The sequence below is a fragment of the Grammomys surdaster genome, unplaced genomic scaffold, assembly GCF_004785775.1.
Source record: "Grammomys surdaster isolate TR1022 unplaced genomic scaffold, NIH_TR_1.0 125769, whole genome shotgun sequence".
Classification (NCBI taxonomy): Eukaryota; Metazoa; Chordata; class Mammalia; order Rodentia; family Muridae; genus Grammomys; species Grammomys surdaster.
Window position 1 is genome coordinate 2,568,184 of NW_021620600.1, and position 22,900 is coordinate 2,591,083.

Genomic DNA, 22,900 nt, shown 5'->3' on the forward strand with positions numbered 1-22,900 from the left:
TACCTTTCCCCTTCTTCACCTACACAACTTGTCTGGATTGAGCAGAGACTTAGAGGTCACCCATGCATTTTACAGTTGAGGAGATCTAGGCTAGAGAGGCAAAGGCCATGGAAGTAGCAAACACAACTGCATTGCATTCCATTTGACTCCTTGCCAGTCCACCCAATTCTGAACACATACTTTTAAACGTGCCTTTGAGTCCTTTGGTCACTGTTGTTGCAGCTGTGTGGGGTGTGTGATCAAGGCAACCTACTTCCTGTAATTTGTTTACTCCTTACTGTTATGGGGTCCACATACAGACTGCTGCTTGCTTTCATCCATACGTGGCTTTTGTGGTTCTGTGAAGGACGATGGTCCATCCACAGCTCCCTTTCTGTAGCTTTATTTATTCAGTGCACAAGTGTCCAAGCGTGCTTAATGCCACTACGAGTCTATATAGTACACTGTGTGCTTGGATACGTATCTCTTACCATGCTGAAGGTTGGGTGTTGACCCTCCCGTGTCCATTGGGAGGTGCGACTATACTGTCAAAGCCATGTCTTAAAGGAATTGCGTCCACCTGGACAGTATGTTTAAAGGTTGACGAGAATCTGCGTTTTGTTCCCTTGTTAAGAGAAGATGCATCTCGCGGTGCTCACGGGGCAGTGGTGTGCTAGTCTCTTAGCCAAGCTGGCTCCTCAACCTTGGGGGTCGCCCTCACGTTCCGGGATGCCCTGGCACGCCTCTCTAAGAGGCGTGACCCTGAGGCCACGCCCACGCCCGAGGGTGGGCGGATCTCCTTTTCAGCTCAGAAGAGCCGGGCCGGCGCCTCCAGCCGGGCTCCGCCCACACGAAGCTCCGGCCCGCTCATTGGCTAGGTTTGTGGTGACGTCGTCGAGTTCACAGACTGTACTCGGAGCGCCGGGCGCGCGGGAGGTATTGTGCTTCACCCCAGCTTTGTTCAGTCGCCTGCTCACCTGGCTCTGGGTGCGTCCTGGCGGTGCAACCCGGGGCGGGTGCCAGCAGTCGCAGCCGCAGCCGCAGCCGCCGCCGCCATGGTGTCCCCGGTCACTGTGGTGAGTGCGCGAGCGCGCGAGCCCGCGGCCAGAGCCCCCCGGGCCTGGGACGAGGCAGCCGCAAGCTGGGCAGCCGAGGGGGGCAGAGGAAGCTGCGGTCCCCTCCCGGGAAGCGGCGGCTGTCACGGTCCTTTGCTCGCTCCTCACTCTCGTAGCGCCCCTCCTCCGCGCGCCCCCCGTCTGCCCGCGGGAGGGAGGAAAACATTGTGCACGTGACTCGGAAGCGTGACTCTGTTGATCCATGAGTGTCTGGAGCGGGTCTGCGGGTCTTGGCCCGGGACTGGATGCTGCAGGCCGTAGGGTTCTGCGTGGTGGGCCCTCAGAGAAGCATTCGAGAGGGTGGGGAGGGGGGCAGACCTCCTGGGAATCTTGCCCCAAGTTGGTTTCCTCTTCACATTGTAGGAGCAGGAGGTGACACCTCTATCTTAGCGACGCTGTTCAGGCGATAGGTGAAGGCGGACCTCTTTCTGTTGACTTGACCTCCTTTTCAGACTTTCTCAACTCCAACCTTTGAATTGTCTCTTCACTCTTCTAAGGCTGGCTTCTCTGTCTGTCATGATTTCACTACCCACTGCCAGTTTCTTCTAGGAAATATGGGCCTGGGGAGTAGGGGGAGAGGGGCGGGGCAAAGTTGGTGTTTCTGAGGTCTGGCAAGTGGAGCGGGGCATTCCCTCCGGTTTCCTCTTTGGCCATGCCCTCACCCTGATTATTCCTGATAAGGGAGTTTCCATGGGAAGGGAGTGTAAACTCTGCTCCCATCTCTAACCTCTGGAAAAACAAGAGCAGGCTTGTACCCTGGACCCACTATCTGTCTCTTTCCTACCCTTCCCTAGTTGCATCAGGTACCTGTTAGCCTGGGAATCTAAGTGTCTCCTCGGAGCCCTTTGTGGAACAGCTTGCTCACACAGCCAGAGCACTTTTGTTGGAGTGTGGGTCTATAGGGAACCCCAACTGCTCCAGTTCACACTCAGAAACCCTGAACTAGCAACCTAGGGGAAGGAGCTTCAGGAGACCACAGAACATCTGCAGAATCTCCTCCCCCAGCTCAGACTGTGGCTGCAGTGGCCTTGAGTAAAACCTTTCTTTAGCTGCCCTCCCCCTAATCCAGCTGAGACCCAGTCAGCTGGCCAACTTCCCCCTCTCAGTTCCCCATCTCCTCCCAGCCTGTCTGCTGGCTTCAGATCAGAAGCCCTCCCCCACCCCCTTCCTGTCTCTGGTGCCTCAAGTTGCTCTTGTTCTCTGGGAAAGAAATAGCCAACACCCCCTTTTCCTAGCCCTGGAAATCTTTGGCGTTTCGAGCACTGTTTTTTCCTCCCAACACAGATCTCTTTCTCTTCCCAGCATCCCTAGCACCTCTCTTTGTCCTTGATGCCACCTTTAGTCTAACACAGGTAGAGCAGAAGGTCAGGGGCCATACTGGGCAGGACAGAAAGCCCGTGGGGTGGAGGTACTGTCACTCCTACATTCCTGGCACTCACCTGGTGTTGCCAGGGCTCTGAGCTTGAGTTCTGGCCCTAAAGCTTGGATCATGAGTTGGTCAGTCAGTGCATTTCTGTGGTTTCCCTCTGACCTTACTGCAGTTCTGCACAGCTGGGAGCTCAGGCTGACAGGGAAAGGTGGCAAGGAATGCCTGTAGGAGGGGGAGGAGAAATACAGGATGGAACGATGCTAGGCTGCAGAAGGAAATATCTTAATTGGCACTGTAGGTTCAGTGAGGGACAACTCTGGCCAAGTTCCAGGACCTAGAGTAGATCAGAGTGACAGGACAGTGGAGCCCTTGCCTGTCCTGGTAAATTGAGCCTCAGGGTGATAATGGCTTTCACGTCCTGGTGGCTGCTTGGAGCCAGACAGGCTAGGTTTCTCTGTCAGAACTCTTTGTTCTCAGTGGTATAGGGCTGGGGTATACACTGCAGCCTTGGGGAAAGGAGTAGGGTTTTAGATCCCACTGTGTCCCCAACCTCTGAGTATTGTTCTTGTTCTGTCTCCTCCAGGTGAAGAGTGAGGGACCCAAACTCGTGCCCTTCTTTAAGGCCACCTGCGTGTACTTTGTGCTCTGGCTGCCCTCATCCAGCCCATCTTGGTTCAGTGCCCTTATTAAGTGCCTGCCCATCTTCTGCCTCTGGCTTTTTCTGCTGGCCCATGGCTTTCGATTCCTGCTGGCCCACCCCAGTGCCGCCCTCATCTTTGTGGGACTCGTCTTCTCTGCTGTGGGTGATGCCTTCCTCATCTGGCAGGACCACGGGTACTTTGAACATGGTCAGTAGTTACAGGAGTTGCCTGGGAGGGTACCTGGGGCTGGAGGGAAGAGGGTCCTGGGGTGGGGGTGGGACGAGGCTTTGGAAGAGGGAACAGGGAGTGGGAGAGTTTCTGAGGCTGGAGACTCTGGTCTTCTTCTGTTAGGAGGATCAGTTCTTTAAGGGAGAGCATTAGAGGGTGAGTTTAAAACTATAGCTCTTCTCACCCCTTCTTAGTCCCAGAGCAAAGCTGCTGGGTTATCCCAAGTCCCCTTCTCATTAGTCATGAACCTTCCTTTAGCATTCTTTATCCTCTCTCCCTTTCAGGTCTCCTGATGTTTGCTGTGGCACACATACTCTATGCCTCGGCCTTTGGCATGCGGCCACTGGCTCTGCGGACAGGCCTGGTGATTGGAGTGCTGTCGGGCCTGTGCTATGCGGTACTCTACCCGGGGCTGTCAGGTGCTTTCACCTACCTGGTGGGGGTCTATGTGGCCCTTATCAGCTTCATGGGCTGGAGAGCTATGGCAGGGGTGCGGCTGGTTGGGGCAGCCTGGCGATGGACGGAGCTGGCGGCTGGAGGTGGCGCTCTGCTTTTCATCCTCTCAGACCTGACCATCGCTCTCAACAAGTTCTGCTTTCCCGTGCCCTACTCTCGGGCGCTTATCATGTCCACTTACTATGCTGCTCAGATGCTCATCGCCCTGTCAGCTGTGGAGAGCCGAGAGCCAGTGGAACACTACAGACTGAGCAAGGCCAACTGAAGGGACTGGGGTCTGCTCACCTTTCTCCTGGGGCTGGGGCCCAGACTTTGGGCCTGTGCAGGAGTTGGAACAGCAGGCAGCTTCTGGGAAAATGGCAGGCCTGAAGGGAGTAAACTGAAGGAGCTCGCAGGAAAGCTGGTAGTCCAGGATGACCCAGAGAGCTCAAAGAGACAGCCTCGTATCCCTCACCTGAGTCAGAGGTAGACATCTCCTCACCCCATCAGGACTATCAAAGCCCTGGAAGGTGATGGTGCTTTTTGAACCCTCCCTCTTTTTTACTAGATGCAAGAGTGTGACTATCTCTTATGCCTAGGACCAATGGCAGTGCCAGGCCCCTCCATTCCCGCCTTTTCTCTTCCAAGATGACCCAGGAGCAGGGTTTGAAAAGCTCCTTCCCCAGGCTTCCCCGACTGGGAAGACTGGTTGAAGGTGGAGTCTAGTTTTCCGTCTCCAGCCTCATTACTTCAACAGTCTTAAGCAGTGTATGGATGTCTGTCCATGAGAAGTAGTAGAGGGACTTGGTTGGTCTGGAAGCTTGAGGGTACCAAGGTTTCAGACTGGTCCTTTTTCTCTCACGGGCCAGCTCAGGCCTCATGCCATCACCCTTAGTCTCTGTCCAGTCACGGCTAGGGTGGACCATGCCAAAGGAAGGGGCCAGGCTCCATTTATATGTCATTGTCCTGCTGTCTTCAAAGACTTAAAGTGGCAGGCCTCAGAGAGCTCCTGAGGGGTGCTTAACCTGACTCAGAGCCAGGACCCTCCCCTGGCATACCAACAATGCTTCCTTCCTGCTCTGGGAGTGAGTTCTAAATGACACTTTAGGGTCTTGAGACCCGAGGCACAGTCAATGCAAGGGAGCAAGGATGGGGTAACTCCATCCTCTACTGCCCATGTGAAAAAATAAAATAAAATAAAAACCCAAGGGCCACTGGCTTCCTGACTTGTCTGCCTGTGTGGCACGTGCCTGTCCCAGACAGGGGGTGGAGGCATGGTGCCAGGAGCCTTGGTTGTCCTCAGCTTGGGTCAGAGTCATCTTGGCTCAGGCATCTTGGCACTAGGTTGGCTCCCTGGCTGTGCTGACACTTGTACTTGTTTCAGTGGGTCTCACTTCTGTGTGTGTGTGTGTGTGTGTGTGTGTGTGTGTGTGTGTGTAATTATAGTCAGGAGGGGAAGGGTGGGGGACGAGTAGTGTCTTGGCATTGTTCTGCATTTGTCCTGGACATAATCCCTTGTGTACGGGTGCCCAGCAGTCTTGGTGACCCTTAGCTCTGCAGTGTCTCCAGTTCTGCATTACCTCTCCCCGCTCCCCAGCCCAGATCTGCTGCTTCTCTGAATGGTGCAGACTCATTTTCTATAGTTGGGAAGGTGGGGGGTGGGAGTGGGAATGGAATTAGGATAGCTGATGTTTAGGCCTGAAGCCTTGGTAGGATATTGTTCTACCTTAGTCCAGAGGCATTCGGATTTTAACAAGCAGCGCCCTGCTCCTGAAGTAGAAAAGGCCATTGGTATATTTGCTGTGCCTTTGGGGGATGTGATATGGGAGATCCAAACCTCGTGGGTGCTGAATGAATTTTTCCTTTCCAAACATTGGTTGTTCTTTTTGGTACTGGGGATCAATCCCAAGTCATTTCACATGCTAAAATTATTCTTTACTAGTAAGCTGTGTATTGCTATGAGCTGTTAAGCTAGACCCAAAATAAAGTTTTTATAGAGACCTCTCATGGGGACAGAGAGCAAAGAAATACAGGGAGGAGCAGGGTTCAGGGACCCTCCCTCACTTCAAGCTTCTAGTTTAAAATCCAGGGATCATTCTACTGCAAAATATGTTTAAAACCAGTAAGCTGGATGAGCAGCTCCTCACTGCTTCCATTGGAGGACGGCTGGATGCTGAGGGAGCAAGGTCCTGATCCATTTAAACTCTGGAATGCTGACCACAGATCTGCATGGTGTGAAGAAATGAGAGAGAGCAGGATAGGGAAAGGGAGGAAGTCGGCCAATTGTGTTCTGTGCTCTGAGGGTCCGGTGAGGGTTGAGAGTAGTTGTGAAGAGGGAAGGGAAGCCCCAGGGTGACTTCCTGTGGGTGGGTTTGGAGCCGGTCCACTCTGTGTGTGTTCATCCCCATGGTTCCTGTTCCACCCGCTCTCAGGAGCAGGGAGGGTGAGCTCAGGGAGTCTCTTGTTCTGCACTGTCACTGCACACGTACAGTACAGTGACAGGTACTGGAAGGCAGACTCGCTGAGAAGCCCCCATCACAGCCGATGCTCAGCTCTCGGCTGGAGCTGGTATGAGATGCTCTGCTTTCTGAAGATTCTCAGTGATTGATGCTAGACATGACTTGCTAGACTAGACTTGGCATTGAAAGATCAAAGCAGATATCTATTACTGCTCCTGAAAGATCCGGAATTGATGGACTTAGCGCTGCTACATAGAAATTGGTCCCTATGTCTCCCAAGCTGGATTAGCTATGAGATCAAAAGCTGCCATCCGATCACACTTGGTATTTTCCAGGAATTGTGTTAGACACTTCCTCATAACCCAATAGGTGAGGAAACAGGCTGGTTAGGCAACAGTGGCATCTTGTCCCTAATCCATGTCCCTAAAACTAGAGTGATTCAGGGAATCTCTGGGTGTGGAATGAGAGCTGTTTCCCTATCCGCACCCTGCCAATCTCCTCCTGGCTTAGTTCTGAACACAATTCATCAGTCATTCTGGAAGCCGTATCTTCTTAGTGCTATATACTTAGTTGAGCACTTGAGAGACAGAGCAGTGGGATACTCTAGCCCCCAAGGAAAGACATCATCTCTAACTGGCTAAACAAAGATCTGTAACTATGGAGACCACAACCATGGAGGCACACACACCACAGAGAGTTTAAGGGAGTGAGAGAGCAAGAAACTGATGGAGAACAGGATGCTGGGATTTGAACATGAGGATTGGAAGAAGGTTGGAGGAATTTTAACAACCAAGCGTGGCAGGTTAGCTTTACATTTGGAGGGGTCACACTGCTAGCCATGTAGCTATGAAGGATGTTGGCTGGTGAGGAATCAAGTATCTCCTCAAGCGTGCACATCACAAGCAAAAGCATGGCAGGCCTGTGTGAGAGCAGTGGTCCCCTCCAGTCTTCCTGGCGTTTGAGCCTCTCACCTGCCTTTACCGTAGACCAGCCCTTCTCACCATTGATGCATACCAAAACCACTTGAGAAAATTTGTAAACGGTACAGATTTTGTGCAGAACCCTGCTGGATAAATTGTGACAGGTCAATCTGGTTTAAACTCGATAGCCAATATCTTTTTAAAAGGTGAGTCTCAGCCCATCAGTGTGTGCTGTCACAGTTTAGCAAGGGGTCTGTCATGAACTCCCACATCTGCAGGTGCCTGGAGCATTGTATATGCCATTGATCAGATGGGAGAATATTTGTACCACTTGACGGCAGATTAAATAAAAAACAGCTCTAGCCCCTGCCCATGGACAGAATGGATGACAGCATGGCGCTTCTATGGTTCTTGCCTAGTTCATTAGCAACACACAATACTCACTGCTATCCTTTAGTGCATAGGTGGGGGATGACCGCTTTACGTATGCTGCCTGTGAAGTTGTGCCAGAACTTTGGACACTGATGTTGACATCACCCTTGTGGATAGCGCCGTGAGCCACGGAAGGTGCCAGTCATGGTGTAGTGCTGGTCACAGACCACAGTGAGTGGCTTGAATAGGGTCAGAAAGTGGGATGCATGGTGCCAGTCCTGATGATCGGACTTCAGCTTGGTGCTCAGGTTCTCAGTGCATGGGGGGGATGGGCACTATGAGCCACCTTCATCTCAGAGCTCAAAAGATACCCTGGAGCTGTTTCAATGGAACCTAGAAGACCTGGGTTGTATTCTCAGGTGCTAGCAATTATGGGATGCTCAGCTGTGTACTTTCTTTACTCGTTTTTCCCCTTCCTCCCTCCTTCCCTCCTTCTATCCCTCCCTCCTGTCCTCTTCTTCCCTCCTTCCCTCTTCTTCCCTCCTTCCCTCTTCCTCCCTCCTTCCCTCTTCCTCCCTCCTTCCCTCTTCCTCTCTCCTTCTCTCTTCCTCCCTCCTTCCCTTCTTTTATTGAGTCTCACTATAAAGTCTTGGGTGGCCTAGACCTTGCTGTGTAGACCAGGCTGGCCTCAAACTCACAGAAAACTACCTGCCTGTGTCTCCCAAGTGCTAGAACTAAAGGTGTATGCCCCATGCACACAGTTCTTAAGAATTCTTGTACACTCACAGTGGCCCCAGCTACTCCAGGGTTTGACTAGCTGAAGCAGGCTCACAGGTTTTTATGTTTTCCTAGACTAAGGGAGTCTAGAGCCTTTCCCTATACCTACTTCTTGGATCCTGGTATTCTCAGATCTTTAGCCTAGCCTAGAATTCTTCCTCCACACTTTTCTGTGCCAACTCAGCTTTTAAGATCTCCTCTTTGCCCCGTTTAGTCCTCATTTCTAGCTTCCTGATGTTAATCTCTATCTCTTCAGACTGAACTGCTGTTTCTCAGCCCTCATGCCTACCGGTCCCTCTCTTTATAGCAGGCTTCAAATTGGCTCTTTAATCGTCCTTCCTCTCACTATTATCTGGGCCCCTAAGGGTACCTTTTCACCTCTGTATCAATCTGTCACTCAAAGCATCTCTGAGGAGATTCTTAAGGGGCTCACAAATGATAACCCATCTCTCGGTTCTTTGATCTTAACTCTTGGGTACCCTTTGGTGACCCTGTGTCCTTGTCACCATCAGGGATTCTTCCTGACACCACTCAGCCCTCCAGTCCTGTATTCACTCTGGTCCTTATTGGCAAGCCAGGTATCCATGGAGTACAGTGGGTCACTGTCACACATTTCATTTTGAGCCACCACTCTGAAGAAGCATTTCCTGCTGTGCCACCATGTACTTGTTGCTGAGGGCACACACAGCTGCAGTGAACCAGGTGGGGGCTACTTTCATCCCTCTTCAGGTGACATAGTGAGCATCACCATCTTCCTGGAGCTCAGGATTATGGTTCCAGGTCAGAGTCACTGTGTTGGGGGCCTCTTCAAATAGCTGTAGGTTTGCAGGAGGTCTGGAAATCTGGAGGAACTGGAGGTTTGTTGGCTACTCTGGGGACAGAGGTGAGCCTTTACTGTGGCCACCTGTCAGCCTGTTGGAAGATGGAATGCCACATTGTCCTTCTGTGAGTGGTAGGCAGCAGATGTCCTGGAGTCAGAAAAGCCTGTTTGTGGAGTGTTACTTTGCTATTTAATAGATTGTGACCTTTGGCAAGTTTATGATACCCATTGCCTCATTTGAAAGAGTAACAATGGCTGCTCATTTTACAGGGTTAAGGAGTAAGGTGACCACTATGTAGTCAATATTCAATAAAGGTTCACCCTTTTTTGTTCTTGGGGCTGTTCAGACCTTTATTGAAAGCTCCCAGTCCTCTGTTAAGAGGTCAGTCTAATTTTTAGCAGATTCCTCTCCACTGGCACCTCCTGTTCCTCACCCCATCTCCGCCCCTGTCCCTGCAGATTTTACTCTGTTTATGCTTCATTTATCTCATCAGATATGAGCAACCACAGAATCTGAAACAAGGGTCAATGTCTCCAGGGCTTTAGGACTCTGAGATAAGAGGGTACAAAAGCCTCTGTACAGTCAAAGGCTGATAAAGCCTTCACTGTCTGCTCGCCCGTAAAGGTTGTGCCTTAGGTTGCTTAAGTAGCGGTGGGGAGCTACACAGAGCTTAGAAGGGTGGCTGCAAATGGCCTCTGCCACCCTCTGTACCTGCCACAAGCACGGAAAGTATGCGAGGATTACCCCCACACCCCGCCTCTGTCCACATGTAAGTAGTAGTGGCAGTACCACACATCCTCAGGCCTCTTCCTGTATCTGCTACTAGCATGAAGCCAGTATAGTGTGTGTTCCCAAACACATTCTGAAGCAAGATCTGATATTCTCCATAGGCAGAACTTTTGGTGTTGCTAATGAGGAATTGGAGATAATTTTTGCTCTTGGTGATGGTTTTCCAGCCATTGATGCTGCTGCTGTCTTTTTCCAGGTCACAGTGGGCAGTGGTGAGCCCTGGGTAATAACAGGAGGCAGCACACTCAGTCACTGGAAAGTATTTGGAAGAAGGCTCTTCTGGTTATCAAAGATTCTCCTTCTAGGCTTCAGGGACAAGGATCTGGTGACTGGCAGAATTAGTCAAAGACAACAGGACCATAATGCCTACAGCACCCAGTTCGGTTATACAGGGGGGAGTATGGGTGACAGAATAGGGTGACAACTCAGAGAAGACTGCGTGCATACAGAGGGCTGTCCCAGTATGAACACTGAATCACTGTGTGAGCTTGAGAAGGAAGACTCAGCAAGACTTCCTCTGTCCTACCTCCTCCGGGCCCAGAACTTCTGTCCCTAGTACCTCTCCCTCAATGGGGTCCTTGGGGTCCTTGATTGGTAACCACAGATTATTGCCTTTCTTTCTTTCACTTGACAGAGTTGTCAAGCACTGGCCCATCCCATCCTGGGAAGGGACATTCTATATCATGGTCACCAATTCTCTGGTCACATCGGTCACCAGGGCATTCTATGGGTAACAGAGAGGGGAAAGTCTGGGAAGGGGAGCATATATATTTAGTTCCACAATCCATACTGATTTCTGCCCCTGTTTAAAACACCTTAAACCAATGATTGTTAACTCTGGTCAAACATTAAATAGGAAATATGTGGAATCCCACCATCAACAAATTAGTATTTGGGTCCTAATTCCCAATACCCTAATTGAGTTCTCCTGGGGTAGAGGGCAGGCATGGATGTTTACTAACATGCAGATGGTTTTACTGTGTAAGATGCAGGCAATACAAGTCCTCTAGCTCCTGAAACGGTGCCACAGTTCTCAGCCTTGGCACACTGACATCTGGAAATCATTTGGGAGGGGTGCAGCTAGTAATTAATTAGCAATCATAATTAAAATACCGACACTACCAAGGGGTTCTTTGGGAAAAAATGAAAGTGATCTGAAGCTTATCTGTAAGTTAGTGTTGTATGCCCTCAGCTTCTAAATGATTTCTGGAATGAAGAAAGAAGCGGGGTTGATTCTTGTAATATTTGCTCTTCACCTGCAACCAGCATGTCCTACAGGGTGGTTAGTGGATGAGCCTGGGTGTACTTCAAAGATCAGCATACCTCAGTGTCCAGAGGGCCCCATCCTGATACATAGGTGTGCCTCTTAACACTAGGCAGTGTCTCTCTATGGGATTATGAGGAAAGGCTTCTCAGTCTCAGGTCGGTCACCACCACCCTCTGAACTGATCACCAGAATACAGCACGTGTAAGCTTTCCCTCTTCTGCCTTGGTGGTGAAGCTTGACTTCGTCACCCATCTCTGCTGTCTAATCTAGTACTTCTTGCCAACAGCCATTCATCCTACTATGACCAGTTTCACAGGTGGGCCTTCTGTTTCATTTACACAGTTACCCAAGAGCCCCAGGAACTACACTCAGCCTTGGGAGGCTTCAGATGGTCTCGAGACAGACAACAGCTTCACAAATGGGGCTTTGAGGCAAAGGGTCAGAAGGGCTTCTCATTGACCAGAGGTCTGGCTGGCCTGGGACATCACAGGGCTCTGAGTTTTCTGGATCCCTCACTTGTTTTGTACCCAGCACTCCTAAGATGTGCTCAGAGAGTTTGATCCTTGCCTCTCTGAGCCTACTTAGAAATGGCTGCTCTGCAGCCCCTGAAAAACCATGTTTAGCTGCTACCCGTACCAAAAGCCCATCCAAGGTAAGTTCTGTCCCCTTTTGGAGGTTCCAGAATAATTATGCTTTCTAGTGTTACCGTCGACCTTGGGTTACAGCTACTTATCTGTCTACTAGTTTTACCCTTTTAGGCATTCTGCATCTATGTGCCCTCAGTACCAAGGACACAGGGGTGATAAATGAAATTCCAAACCTTCCCAGGCCCCAGTTTTGTGGCAAGATGGTATGTGTGTGTGCGCGCACATGCGTGCCCGTGTGTGTTTGATGGACGTTGAAGGTCACAAGGCCAGCTCTTTATCACGTTCAAACCAATCTAAACTCCCTTTCCTACCCCAACTCCAGCTTCGCATTCTCACTTTATCCCTCCCCTTCGGCCTCCTCTGCATCCCATTTTACTTCCCACCTCAGTGCTCTTTCAACCTCACCTCTACCTCTCAGTCCCACCTCTCTTTCACCTCATCTCCTTGCTACCACTCGCATCCTCACTGTTTGGTAACACTCAAGTGACTACTGCAAGATGTGTCGTGTACTGTGCGCTTGGCTATGCATTTGAAAGGTATTCGAAGAAGATGCTAGGGTAAAATCTCTACTCTGTTCCTGGTGGGAAACAGGCTTAGAGAGGCCACTTAAGATATTAGGTAATTGGCTTCTGGTTATAAAGCCAACAAACATTCTAGTGAGGGTATGCTGGGGTCAAACAGTTTGGTCAGTTTGGGTCAGCAGAGAGAATGTGTACCTTCCACAGTGAGGGTGCAGTACTGCAGTATTCAGTGGGGTCCCCATCCTCCATGGCCACTGTGGTGTATTTCCCACCATCTCTGCTCTGTACATCATTAATGACACACTCAGTTTGCTTGCCTTTGTGGCTCACACTGTACTTGAGGCTATGCGACAGTGGTCACTCATCTTTCTCTGAGGGTAGTGACACATCCTTAGACACCAGCTCACATTCAAGGTGTGAGTGGCCCCTCTCTTTTACACATGCATTTTGAAACTGATTATAGATTTAAAGGGAAGGCCCATAGACAGACTAATTTTTAGCATTCTCCCAAATCACCACACACTTTCCCACAGTTCTGTAGGCTCCTCTTTTTCTGACCCTAGAAATCACAAGAACTCGAGGCACTAGTATTTGTGTGCGGTATATGACCTGTGGAAGTGCATGGCAGAGAGAGCGTTGGCTTTACACAACTCACTCACCCATCTAGTCTGTTTGCTAATATGTGAATGTGGACAACAACTTTTATATCTTTACAGTCAGAAGTCTTAATGCCCTCCCTGCCTTGTCTCTCTGATGTCTGGGCTTTTGTTCAGGCTGTTACTTACTGCCTGTTGTTCTTCTGGATAATCTTGGGGCTTGGTGACATTGTCTTCCTTTGGCTCTCCACAGCTGCTATGCCTCCCTCCATCACAGCAATGATGGGTTCATAGGGCAGATTGCAGGTGTGGTTCACATGTGTGGCATCTCACCATCACACACATATGCAACAACTGCTTATGTGGGAACATGTCCAACTGACGGAATATGTGACGTGGGAACTATAAAGCTGTTATATAGCTATTTCCTGAACTGACACATTCCCTCCAGGAGGGAATAGAGGCTCATAAGACACCTGAAGCTAAGAAAACTTGCAACTCTCGGGAAACAGAGGTTTGCAAGGCCCCTCCCCACAGCTATGTTAGCAGTAAACCATAGGTAGGCAGAGGAGGCTGAACACTGAGCAGGAAGCTCCAGTGAGGAAGATTTTGTGAGTTGTCACCCACTCTGAGGAAGGGCTTTGGGGATGCAGTTGCTTTCAAGACATCCATACTCCTGCAACCCCCAACTCATGCAAGTGAAAGTAACTCCAATAAACTCATTGGTCCACCAGGCTAGACTTGGTGGAATAGTCTTTGGGCTATTGTCAGTGCAATCTGACAATCTTGGGGAGAACAGATGGGGATTCATATCTCCACAGGGAAAGTCTCACAGCTAAGAGCTAGTAAGTTTTCAGTCCATGATTACTTAGCTGATAATATGACCCCAGTGTGTGTTGACTCTGGGTTAGTAACTATTATAATTTTACTTTCACATCTGCCTCCTCCACTAGAAGAGCCTTCTCTTTTCAGTACCCATCACAGAGTCTTGTCAAGAGCAGATGGATGGATGGATGGATGGATGGATGGATGGATGGATGGATATATGGGGATTGCCATGACAAGAATTCCATCTGTCTAGCTCTCACTGAACCACTTGCAATGGACAGTGAGATGACCCTTCTGTACCAGGTTCCTGCCTGGGCAGAAAACCCACATGTTGCTGAGTCTGGCATCTTTGATCTTAACTGTGTGAGTCAGACCATCCTTAGACGGTCTGAGATCTCATACTTGTTACCCCTCTTCAGCTCCTTCCTGTTGAACTTTCACACAGAGTCATTCTCTTCCTTGGAGGAGTAGATCTCAAACACAGCTGTCTGCCATGGTCACTGCTACCAGTTTCACTTCTTCCATGAACTTCAGTGGCTCATCTGCAGCAGGGAGCAGGGAGATGGAGTTCAGGGGTCATTGACCTTCTGTGGCCTACAGATGGGGAAGCACTCTTCCTTTTGTTCTATTTGCTAGTCACCATCTGCTCTGGAGTCCCGTCTTATGATATTTACATAGTCTCCCCTCCAGCAATATTAATATCAGTTAAAAAACATTTATGTAGTATTAGAGATCTGATAGGCATTATTATAGCTAATATTTAATCTAATTCTCATAGGTATGTTCTATGATGATTCCCCAATTTACAGACAAACTAGGGCAAAGAAGTTAAAGCAAGTTGCCCTAAATCGCACATCCAATAAGTAGCAGAAGCTGGGACTTGAACCCCAGTCGTCTAGCTTCAGAGTCTGTCCACCACTATGGACTGTCTTAACCACTATGCTACACTGTCCCATGACATTACTTCACAGTCTCTAAGGAATATCTATACTGTATATCTCATGTTTCCTTTTTGTACTAACTCCAATCCCCATATAATCCTTTCCTGCCTTGATCACAATCCTCTCTCTAATATAGCCATAGACCCCCTCAAGGCCATTTTCTTGTTCTGAACCCGACAGGCCTTTTGGGCCTTGATGCCTACTTTCATATCTAGCATGGCAGACTATGCATTTATCTTGGTTAATTTTCTATTGCTTATAAAAGAAAGTGCTTATTTGGGGCTTACAGCTTCAGAGGGTTAGTGACCATAAGTATCATGGCAGGCAGCATGGCATCAGGCTGTCAGGTATAAGATGGGCACAGTAGCTGAGACCTCACATCTTGAGACACAATTACAAGGCAGAGAGAACTTACTGGTAATAGCATGGGCCTTTGAAACCTTTATTCCCGGTGTTACACCTCCAATAAGACCACACCTTCTAATCCTTCCCAAACAGTTCTACCAAATATATGAGCCTGGGGGCCATTTTCATTCTCAAATTGCCATGGTGCTTATCCACTTATCTCCCACAGTCAGGCCTTAGGTACTGGTCCTGGTCAGGTTTATGTTAGTAATAACCAGCATGTACTTGGTTCCCATCTACCTCCTGAGGTGACTGTAACTGTAGGCTTATCTCTGACTTATCAGAGATTCGAGATATAGTATTTAATTTTAGGATTAAATGTTTACCTCATTGAGTAATTTTAGCCTTGAGTTTGTATAGACCTAGAACATGGAAGAAATCTGGTAACCCTTCTGGTAAAATCTTTACCAGACCATCAGCTTTGTACCCACTGAGCCATCTCACCAGCCCTTATTTTCTATTAAAAATTATTTATGAACATTATATTACTAATAACATCAAACTTTATCATAGATCAAGTTATCATAGATAACTGTTGGGGATTAGTTTAAATGCTTTGATTTAATCGGGAATCTGCATGTCCAAATGCTGAAGGTCCTTGTCCCCAGTTGGTTTTTGATTGATCAATAAAGATGCCAGTGACCAATGGCTGGGCATAAAGAGACAGGGTGGGACCTTTAGATTTGTGCGGGCTAGGAACTGGGAAAAAGGAGACAGATAATCACATGACTGGGGGTGAGGGGGAAGGATGGGATGTAGGAGCTTCAGGAGAGAAAGTCAACCAGCTATGTGAGAATTTGGGTGGGTGGTCATTGGCCACTTCCCCAGCTGGGTCAGGGGTAGCAGCGAAGATTTAGGAGTTCCCAGCCTTTGAGTTGGCCAAGGCATTTTAAACTAACTGGTGTGTGTGTTCTATTCATGGTTCCAAAGAGTTCCTGGGTGGGTGGCTGGAAGCACTCGACCCAAAGCTGTGTAGCCCAAACTCATGGCTACAGATAGCAAATATCTTCTTCAGTTTGTTGTCACAATCATTAATAATATTATTCTATAATAATTCTTACATTCATAAATGATGGCCCATTCTTCTTCATTACTATAAAGTAAGAGTATTTTGTGTTTTCTGATGATTTACCCTGTTAGCATATCCAAGCCAATGTTTAAAGCATTTACAATGCTGAAGTATTGACTTTCTATCAAACCCATGCACATCCACGTCTGGTCCATTCAGTGTGGTTGTGACATGAACTTAGTGCTCAGAACAAGGCAGTCTGTATTTTACTGGATCCTGAAAGGCTCAGTGTCCTGCCTCTGAGAACAGGAAGAGGGGAAGGCAATGAAGGGGTTTAGGAAGAGACATCTGAGATCCCTGTTCCCCAGAGCCAGCATGATTGACTCTGAAGGGTATATGCACATTTCTCTAAACATACCCAGGCCCCATAAATCTCTCTAGCTTCCTCATCCAGCCTGGTGAGACCCAAAGTTTTTGTCTTCCTGTAAGGATCATAATCCATATGAACCTGTTAGATGCTTCTTCCTAGGAGCGGAAGTTTGGTTACTTCAGGGTTATTTAATTCAGGTGTTCTGTTCAAAGGTGGGTAGACAAAGGCATTGGAAGAGGACAGTGACAATTTCAGATCAAAACAAAAATGGCAGAATGACCAGAAACAAAGTCTAGGAATCAGCATCTTTCAGTGGTATCAGAAGGTATCCTCTTGATTGGCTACAAGAGAGTATCTGGCTTATAGATTGAGAGGGTCTGAAAAGACAGATGAGGCAGAAGCCATGGTAGGGCCAGGGTGGTCCGTGGTTAGGTGCTTCCCACCTTGACTTGTATTATTCAGGATGGGGTCCTTCAGCTCTGTGATGCAGGTGAAGACACTGGTGGTGTCATCTTGGTTTCTACATCTTCTAGTGGCTTCAGGATTCTAATGACCTGAGAGATTGGTTCATCAAAATATAAGGATCAGAGGCATTTGGACTCTGTCTAGTTGTGCCCAGAATCCTGGAGGAAACCCCTTAACAGACTAAGCTCAATACCTCCTATCCTACTAAAGGAATTGATTAACTGGAAGACAGAAGAGGATGAGGAGGATGATTCACCGGAAGGTTGTTGGGGATGAAGAGGGAGCCACCATTCACAGAGCAGTCATTATGTGTCTGGGCCCAGGACACAGACTCTATAATTATGTGGTCAGTGCTTAACAAGACTTTGTTGACTGAGCAAATAACAACAACAATAGAAAAATAAATGTGTGAGAGAGGTATAGTTTTTGCTGATGTAGAAACTGAAACTCAAGACAGCAGAAGTGGGATTTGAACCTAGGTCTGTCTAAGTTCACATGCATGCAACTTGGGACATGAAGTGAGTAAAGGTAGGAAGATGCTAGGTTCTCTTGCTGCATTTATGGTACACAGCTTGGTGTGTGTGTGTGTGTGTGTGTGTGTGTGTGTGTGTGCCTGTGTGTGTCTGTGTGTGTGTCTGTGTGTGTGTGTGTGTCTGTGTGTGTGTGTGTCTGTCTGTCTGTCTGTGTGTCTGTGTGTGTGTGTCTGTGTGTCTGTGTGTGTGTCTGTGTGTGTATGTCTGCAGGGCAGGGGAGAAGCCTAGGGCTGATCCCCAGGTTGCTGTTCCATCTTGGGCACTGACCCCCCTATCTCTCCACTTCCTCTTTATCATTTTGAGCTTCTTGAGCAGCTCTCCCAAGTCAGGGAAACCATAGTCCATACAGACCTTTGTGAAGTCCTTATTGGGTACCTCGGCCCAAATCATTGGCATCTCTTTTTCATTTGTCATCTCCTCCTCCTCCTCCTCCTCCTCCTCCTCCTCCTCCTCCTCCTCCTCTCCCTCCTCCTTCTCTGGGCTCAGGGAAACCCTAGATTGTTAGAGGGGGACTGAGATTGTTACTCACTGTTTCCCTCTGTACCGACCTTGAGATAACCTTCCACTTTCTGTGGGCTTTGAACTCAGAACTTTTGTGACAAAGCCTTTGGAATGCTTCAGCTGGATTGGGAGACTGCATCTTAGGCAGGGGACTTCCCCCCACCTCCCTTCTTTTTTAACAGCTTCTTGATCTAGTTTTTCATGACCTGAGGACAGAAAGAGGGCATAATCTGACAGATATCTAGTTCCCAAGGAGAAAAATCCAGGAGGAGGAGGATGAAGAAGAGGAGGAGGAGGAAGAGGAAGGGAGGAGGAGGAGGAGGAGGAGGAGGAGGAGGAGGAGGAGGAGGAGATGACAGGCCCAGCCTCTGTTACCAGCACAGATGGTGTAATGGCATCTGTGTGCTCATTGTTTGTAATGTACCTGTAGTTGTCTGAGTCACCTGAGATCAGCCACTTTAGGTGGATCAGAGTTACACCATTAGAGGGTGAGGGGTGGTGGCACAGATTTTCTAGTAGAAGGAAAAAAAAAGAGGTTTTTTTTTGGGTGTGTGTTGAGGTTATGTGTGAAAAACTGGGCAATCAGTGTGGGCACGGGTGTGTAGAGGCTGAGTCTATAGCAGCAGCAGCAGTAGCTTCCACATCACACCCTCCCTATGAGCTCCTAAAGGGCATGGATCTCCTGAGTTGGACTTCATATTCCATTTTCCTGAAGTGAGATGAATATTTCATCTAATGCAATTTATATATTCATCGAGACACTGGCCTAGAGGAAACAGGAGTGAGTAAGTTTGGTTTGCTTCTGGTCTGCGTGGCGCTCACAGGCTTTCAGAGAGCTTGTTGAATGGCAGGGCGTTTGTAAGAGGTGACTCTGGGGAAGCTTGTGTGTGGGCAGAAGATCCAAAGATGGGGCTGTGGGAAAAGAAACTGACTTCTGTTGGTGGAGGGAGGCAGAACTGTACTTTTACAGTGGGGAGGGGAAAAAGGCCTTAGAAATTATAGGCTCTCCCAGTGACCCGTCTCTCCCTTTCATCAGCCTCTGGAAGTCAGAATTGCAGCTGGGCAGCAATTCTCTGAAAGCGACCCAGAAGGTGGATACCTGAAGCACGCTAGGTCCTTGACAAGCCTTTTCTGGAGAGTCCAGGATCTCCAGCCCTTGCCCTATGACCAGTCTCTTACTGGGTCCCTGTGTCCCTCAGCTCGGTGTCCCTCCATGCACTATGACCTCTCTTTGCTGTACTCACTCTGTTGCCATCCACCGAGTCCTTGTTTTGACCAGCTACACCTTTTCCTTTGTCTACTGGACTCCATGCTTCCCTTCCATCTGGCTGTATCCCTGCCCGGGGCTTTGCCCACTATTACCTTGCCCTGAAGATAATTTTGGGCCCCTCCTTGCTCTGGCAAAACCTCAGCCCCCAAGGCCCCTCCCACCATGCAAGTGTCCCTTTCCCCACCACTGATTTTGGGTTGCCATGGTGGCTCTCTGAGGCCTGCAGCCTGCCCTAGCAGGGGGTCAGCTGGAGTGTGTGATGGTTGGGGGGTGTCTAGGCCTCTACGTCCTTGGGGTCTAGCCTCACCATTAGCATGTGTTCCTTGTTGATTTTGTTATAGAAGATCTTAGTAGTTCCCTATTTCCTTCTTCCAGGATATGTTGGGCTTGGGGGTTCCCTGCACCAGGGTTCTGGATACTGCTTTATTTCCTATGGTGGATGTGCTTTACTCCACAGCCTGTATATTGGAAGCACTGACATGCTTTGTCTCCGCCTGGGGATCTGGGTCCAGCCTGGAGTATGGAGGGACACAATACCCAGCTTGTGTACTGGGGGGCATTGGGGAAGGGGCTGGAGAAGAAAAAGGAATAGGGGAGTCACAGGGAAGACACACCCTCAGAGTTTCTCATGAACTCAGAGACATGTCTCCAGGTAGGGTGCTGGAACTCAGGGGCTCAAACAGATAATCATACTGTGCTGCTGTGTCCTTTCACAACTTTCTGTGGGCCAAGAGAAAAATCAGGAAGCCTCCAGGTGGGGGAGTTCAGGCAGGGATTGAGGACTCATGTTTGCTTGAGTGGGCGGAACATAGAAAAGAAGGGCAGTGACAGAGGACGGGAAGCCATCTGTGACTGAGAGAAGCTTACATCAGAGATGATAGTCATCAAATTCTATCAAATTTTAGCCACTAGGGGGCACTAAAACCTCTCCACCACTCAATGGTCAAGGACCACTTATAGGGTCTCATACAGATATATAAAAGGAGACTTTTGAAGAGGTCTGTCTGCTTGCCTGCCTGCCTGCCTGTCTGCCTGCCTGCCTGTCTGTCTGTCAGTCTGCATCTGTCTGTCTGTCTCTTGGATTTCTCTCCTGGAAGTTCTGGTCCCCTTAATATAAGGTGTTGGGCCTGCTCCTTCTTGGGAGGGCTGTAACTTAGCTGACTCTGTTCTAGATTTCTCCGCCCGTCTATGGGTTCAGTATTAGTTTTCTTGGCAGTAGTGATACTTGGGTGAGAGACAGGACACATTGCCAACCCTGAGGCGCTGTCTCTAGACTCCCATAACGGGAAGAGCATCACCTTACTTCCCAGATCCCCTTCTTGTTTTGTTTCCTTGCAGTGCTGTGGAGTGAACCCAGGGCCTTGCATGCTCTAGCTCAGTGCTCTATCACTGCAGTGTAAACTACAGAAGATCTTCACGGGTGATTAGTTATCAATGAATAACAGTTGCTAGTGTTATGAAGCCTTTCCCCTGTGTCGAGAGCCATGTGGGGCACATATTAGAGGTGATTTTTTTAATCCTCAGGGCAGCCCAGTGAAGTAGGTGCTTTTGCTATCTGTATTCCTATGAAGGACTGAGATAGAAAACATTTTAAGACACTCTCATGCCTTGATTTTAAATAGCAACCAGAAGTCTTAAACAGGCCATGGTGAGGCTGCACTTTGCCTGCAGATGTCTTTTATTTGACCTCCACAATGTATAAACAAAAAGTAGCCGTCCATGGAAAAGGAACGATGTCACATGTGAATTTCAGTTGCTAGTTAGTGGGAGATGAACCACAACTGTCTCCTTAGAAAGGAGTTCTCTCCAGTGTCCCCTACTCTCTCCTCCACATGTGTTTCCCCATTTCCTGCCTGAACTCTGCTGGTCAGTCCTTTCAGCCCTGGCTGCACACCAGAATCCCCGAGGAGCTTAAAAACATTCCCGATTTAATGGTCTGGGGAGAGACTTGGGCATGGTTAGTTTTTCCAGCTCCACCCCTATGCTGAGATGGCTCTAATTCACAGCTAGGGCTGAGAGTCATGAGAAGAAACCATTTTGCAATTTCTAGTTTAGATCTAAGACCTTGAGTCCTTACTTCAAGGTTCTTTCTTAGTGGCCAGAGTGATAATGGTGTTTATCTCATGACCTTGTACACAGAGGACTTAGCCTCTGTTCTTCTGGGACCTTGAAGGTAGATGCAATGGCTATGAGGAAGGCTACTCACTACCCTGGCTACCAGCCATCTTTTAACCACTTGTACCAGAGACACAGCTGGAACAGACTTGCCCTGAGACCTGTTCTCAGCTTTCCTTTGGTGTTCTCTCCTTCTAGTCCAGCCCCCAAGGATTAAACTAAGATCACTTAGGGCTTTTATGCTCTTTCCTTGCCTCTGCTGGTGGCTGGGTCTACCATTTCTTAAGTGGACCAGGATTAGCATTCCTACATGTAGATAAGGTATCTACCTTCCTGCAAGTGTGACATTCACGCAATCTGTTTGCACCTGGCTCTGAAAGTCTTAAGCAACTGAAGAGTTTGTCAACCCTTCACACACATCTGTGGGATTCATGTTTTTCCTAGTCTGTTTCCCCAGAGATTTGATCTGTGCTGACCATCCAGATCCAGCCTTGGATCAGAGCAGAGGAGGTTGCTGCTGGTATGGGGGCTCCTGTAGGACCAACTCCTGGCAAACACTCAGGCTACCCATGAGTGGGTATAGAGGAAGACCTCCCCCCTCATATTCCCTCACCCATTCCACTTGCCTCCCACAGTCTTGGTTGTCTGGGAGAAGGTCTCCATGTGGGTGGTGGAGCTGGAGAACTCCATGGACACATATTCCTATACCATCTGCTGGTGTTGAGTGGTCGTCATGGTGACAGCAGGTTTGGGCACTCACCTGTGTGGACCAGGGAGAGGATGAGGCCACTGAAGATAAGGGAGTAGGAGGGATATTCAGAGGTGGCGTGTTTGTGTGTGCGTCCTTATGTGTGTGTGTACACACGCACACATGCTCACACATGTGCTGTGTCTGTGGACACAAAGGGAGATAGTAATGCATCGAGAAGAACAGTCAGGCAACAAACTTCTTCTCTCTGGCCTCTTTTCTTTACTGTCCATTTCTGCTTCCCTGACTGGTTACAAGAACTAGTGAGTTGTTCCACATCCAACAACACAAACAATCCCAGGTTCCTGGAGAGGGAGAATGAGGGACTTAAGCTTGCCCAACTGAATAGGGCACACAGGGACTGGGGTACCTGTTAGAGGTACGTGGGTGAGGAAGGCAGTGCTGGATGTTTCCTCAGAAGGAAAGGAAGTCAGGCCAAAGGGGAGATTTCTGACTATGTAGTTCTGGAGTAGGCCTTGCAAGGGAGCTGATTAGCTCGTTCCTGGGTCCTGAGGACTGGTGGTATTTGGAACGGTGAGGTGGGCGACTGTTTCCACTGCTCTGCTGCCGTTTGACTCAGGACAAAGCAGAGCCTTAGCTTTTCTTCCGTGTACTTTTTTGAACCAGTAGTTTAATATATTTAAAACATAAAGTGCCACAAACATCTCCTTCCCACCTCTCAGGCCCTCAGATACAGACCTGCATGCATGCAATCTGGGATTTCCTCTGGATCTCTTCCATGCAGACATGCATATGTATGTGTATGTGGCCTTCCCATT

The 22,900-nt window shown here is 48.9% G+C and overlaps 2 protein-coding genes across 2 annotated transcripts; one reads left to right on the plus strand and one right to left on the minus strand.

Moving 5' to 3' along the window:
• The first annotated feature begins 894 nt into the window (after positions 1 to 894).
• Positions 895 to 4,986, plus strand: Tmem86a (transmembrane protein 86A). The gene is made up of 3 exons (XM_028788965.1): positions 895 to 1,055; positions 3,047 to 3,311; positions 3,617 to 4,986. Exons 1-3 carry the CDS (start codon positions 1,035 to 1,037, stop codon positions 4,051 to 4,053), a joined length of 723 nt encoding a protein of 240 aa, XP_028644798.1. The 5' UTR covers positions 895 to 1,034; the 3' UTR covers positions 4,054 to 4,986.
• Positions 4,987 to 8,803: 3,817 nt separating this feature from the next.
• On the minus strand, positions 8,804 to 22,108 carry Igsf22 (immunoglobulin superfamily member 22). Its single transcript, XM_028788844.1, is given in 16 exon segments — positions 8,804 to 8,948; positions 8,950 to 9,146; positions 9,940 to 10,124; positions 10,443 to 10,629; positions 12,536 to 12,793; positions 14,065 to 14,151; positions 14,154 to 14,256; positions 14,258 to 14,331; positions 15,254 to 15,346; positions 16,877 to 17,001; positions 17,004 to 17,043; positions 17,755 to 17,907; positions 18,346 to 18,444; positions 19,545 to 19,614; positions 19,616 to 19,688; positions 22,000 to 22,108. Coding segments are annotated over 16 exon segments (1,998 nt in total).
• Between the last annotated feature and the right edge of the window lie 792 nt (positions 22,109 to 22,900).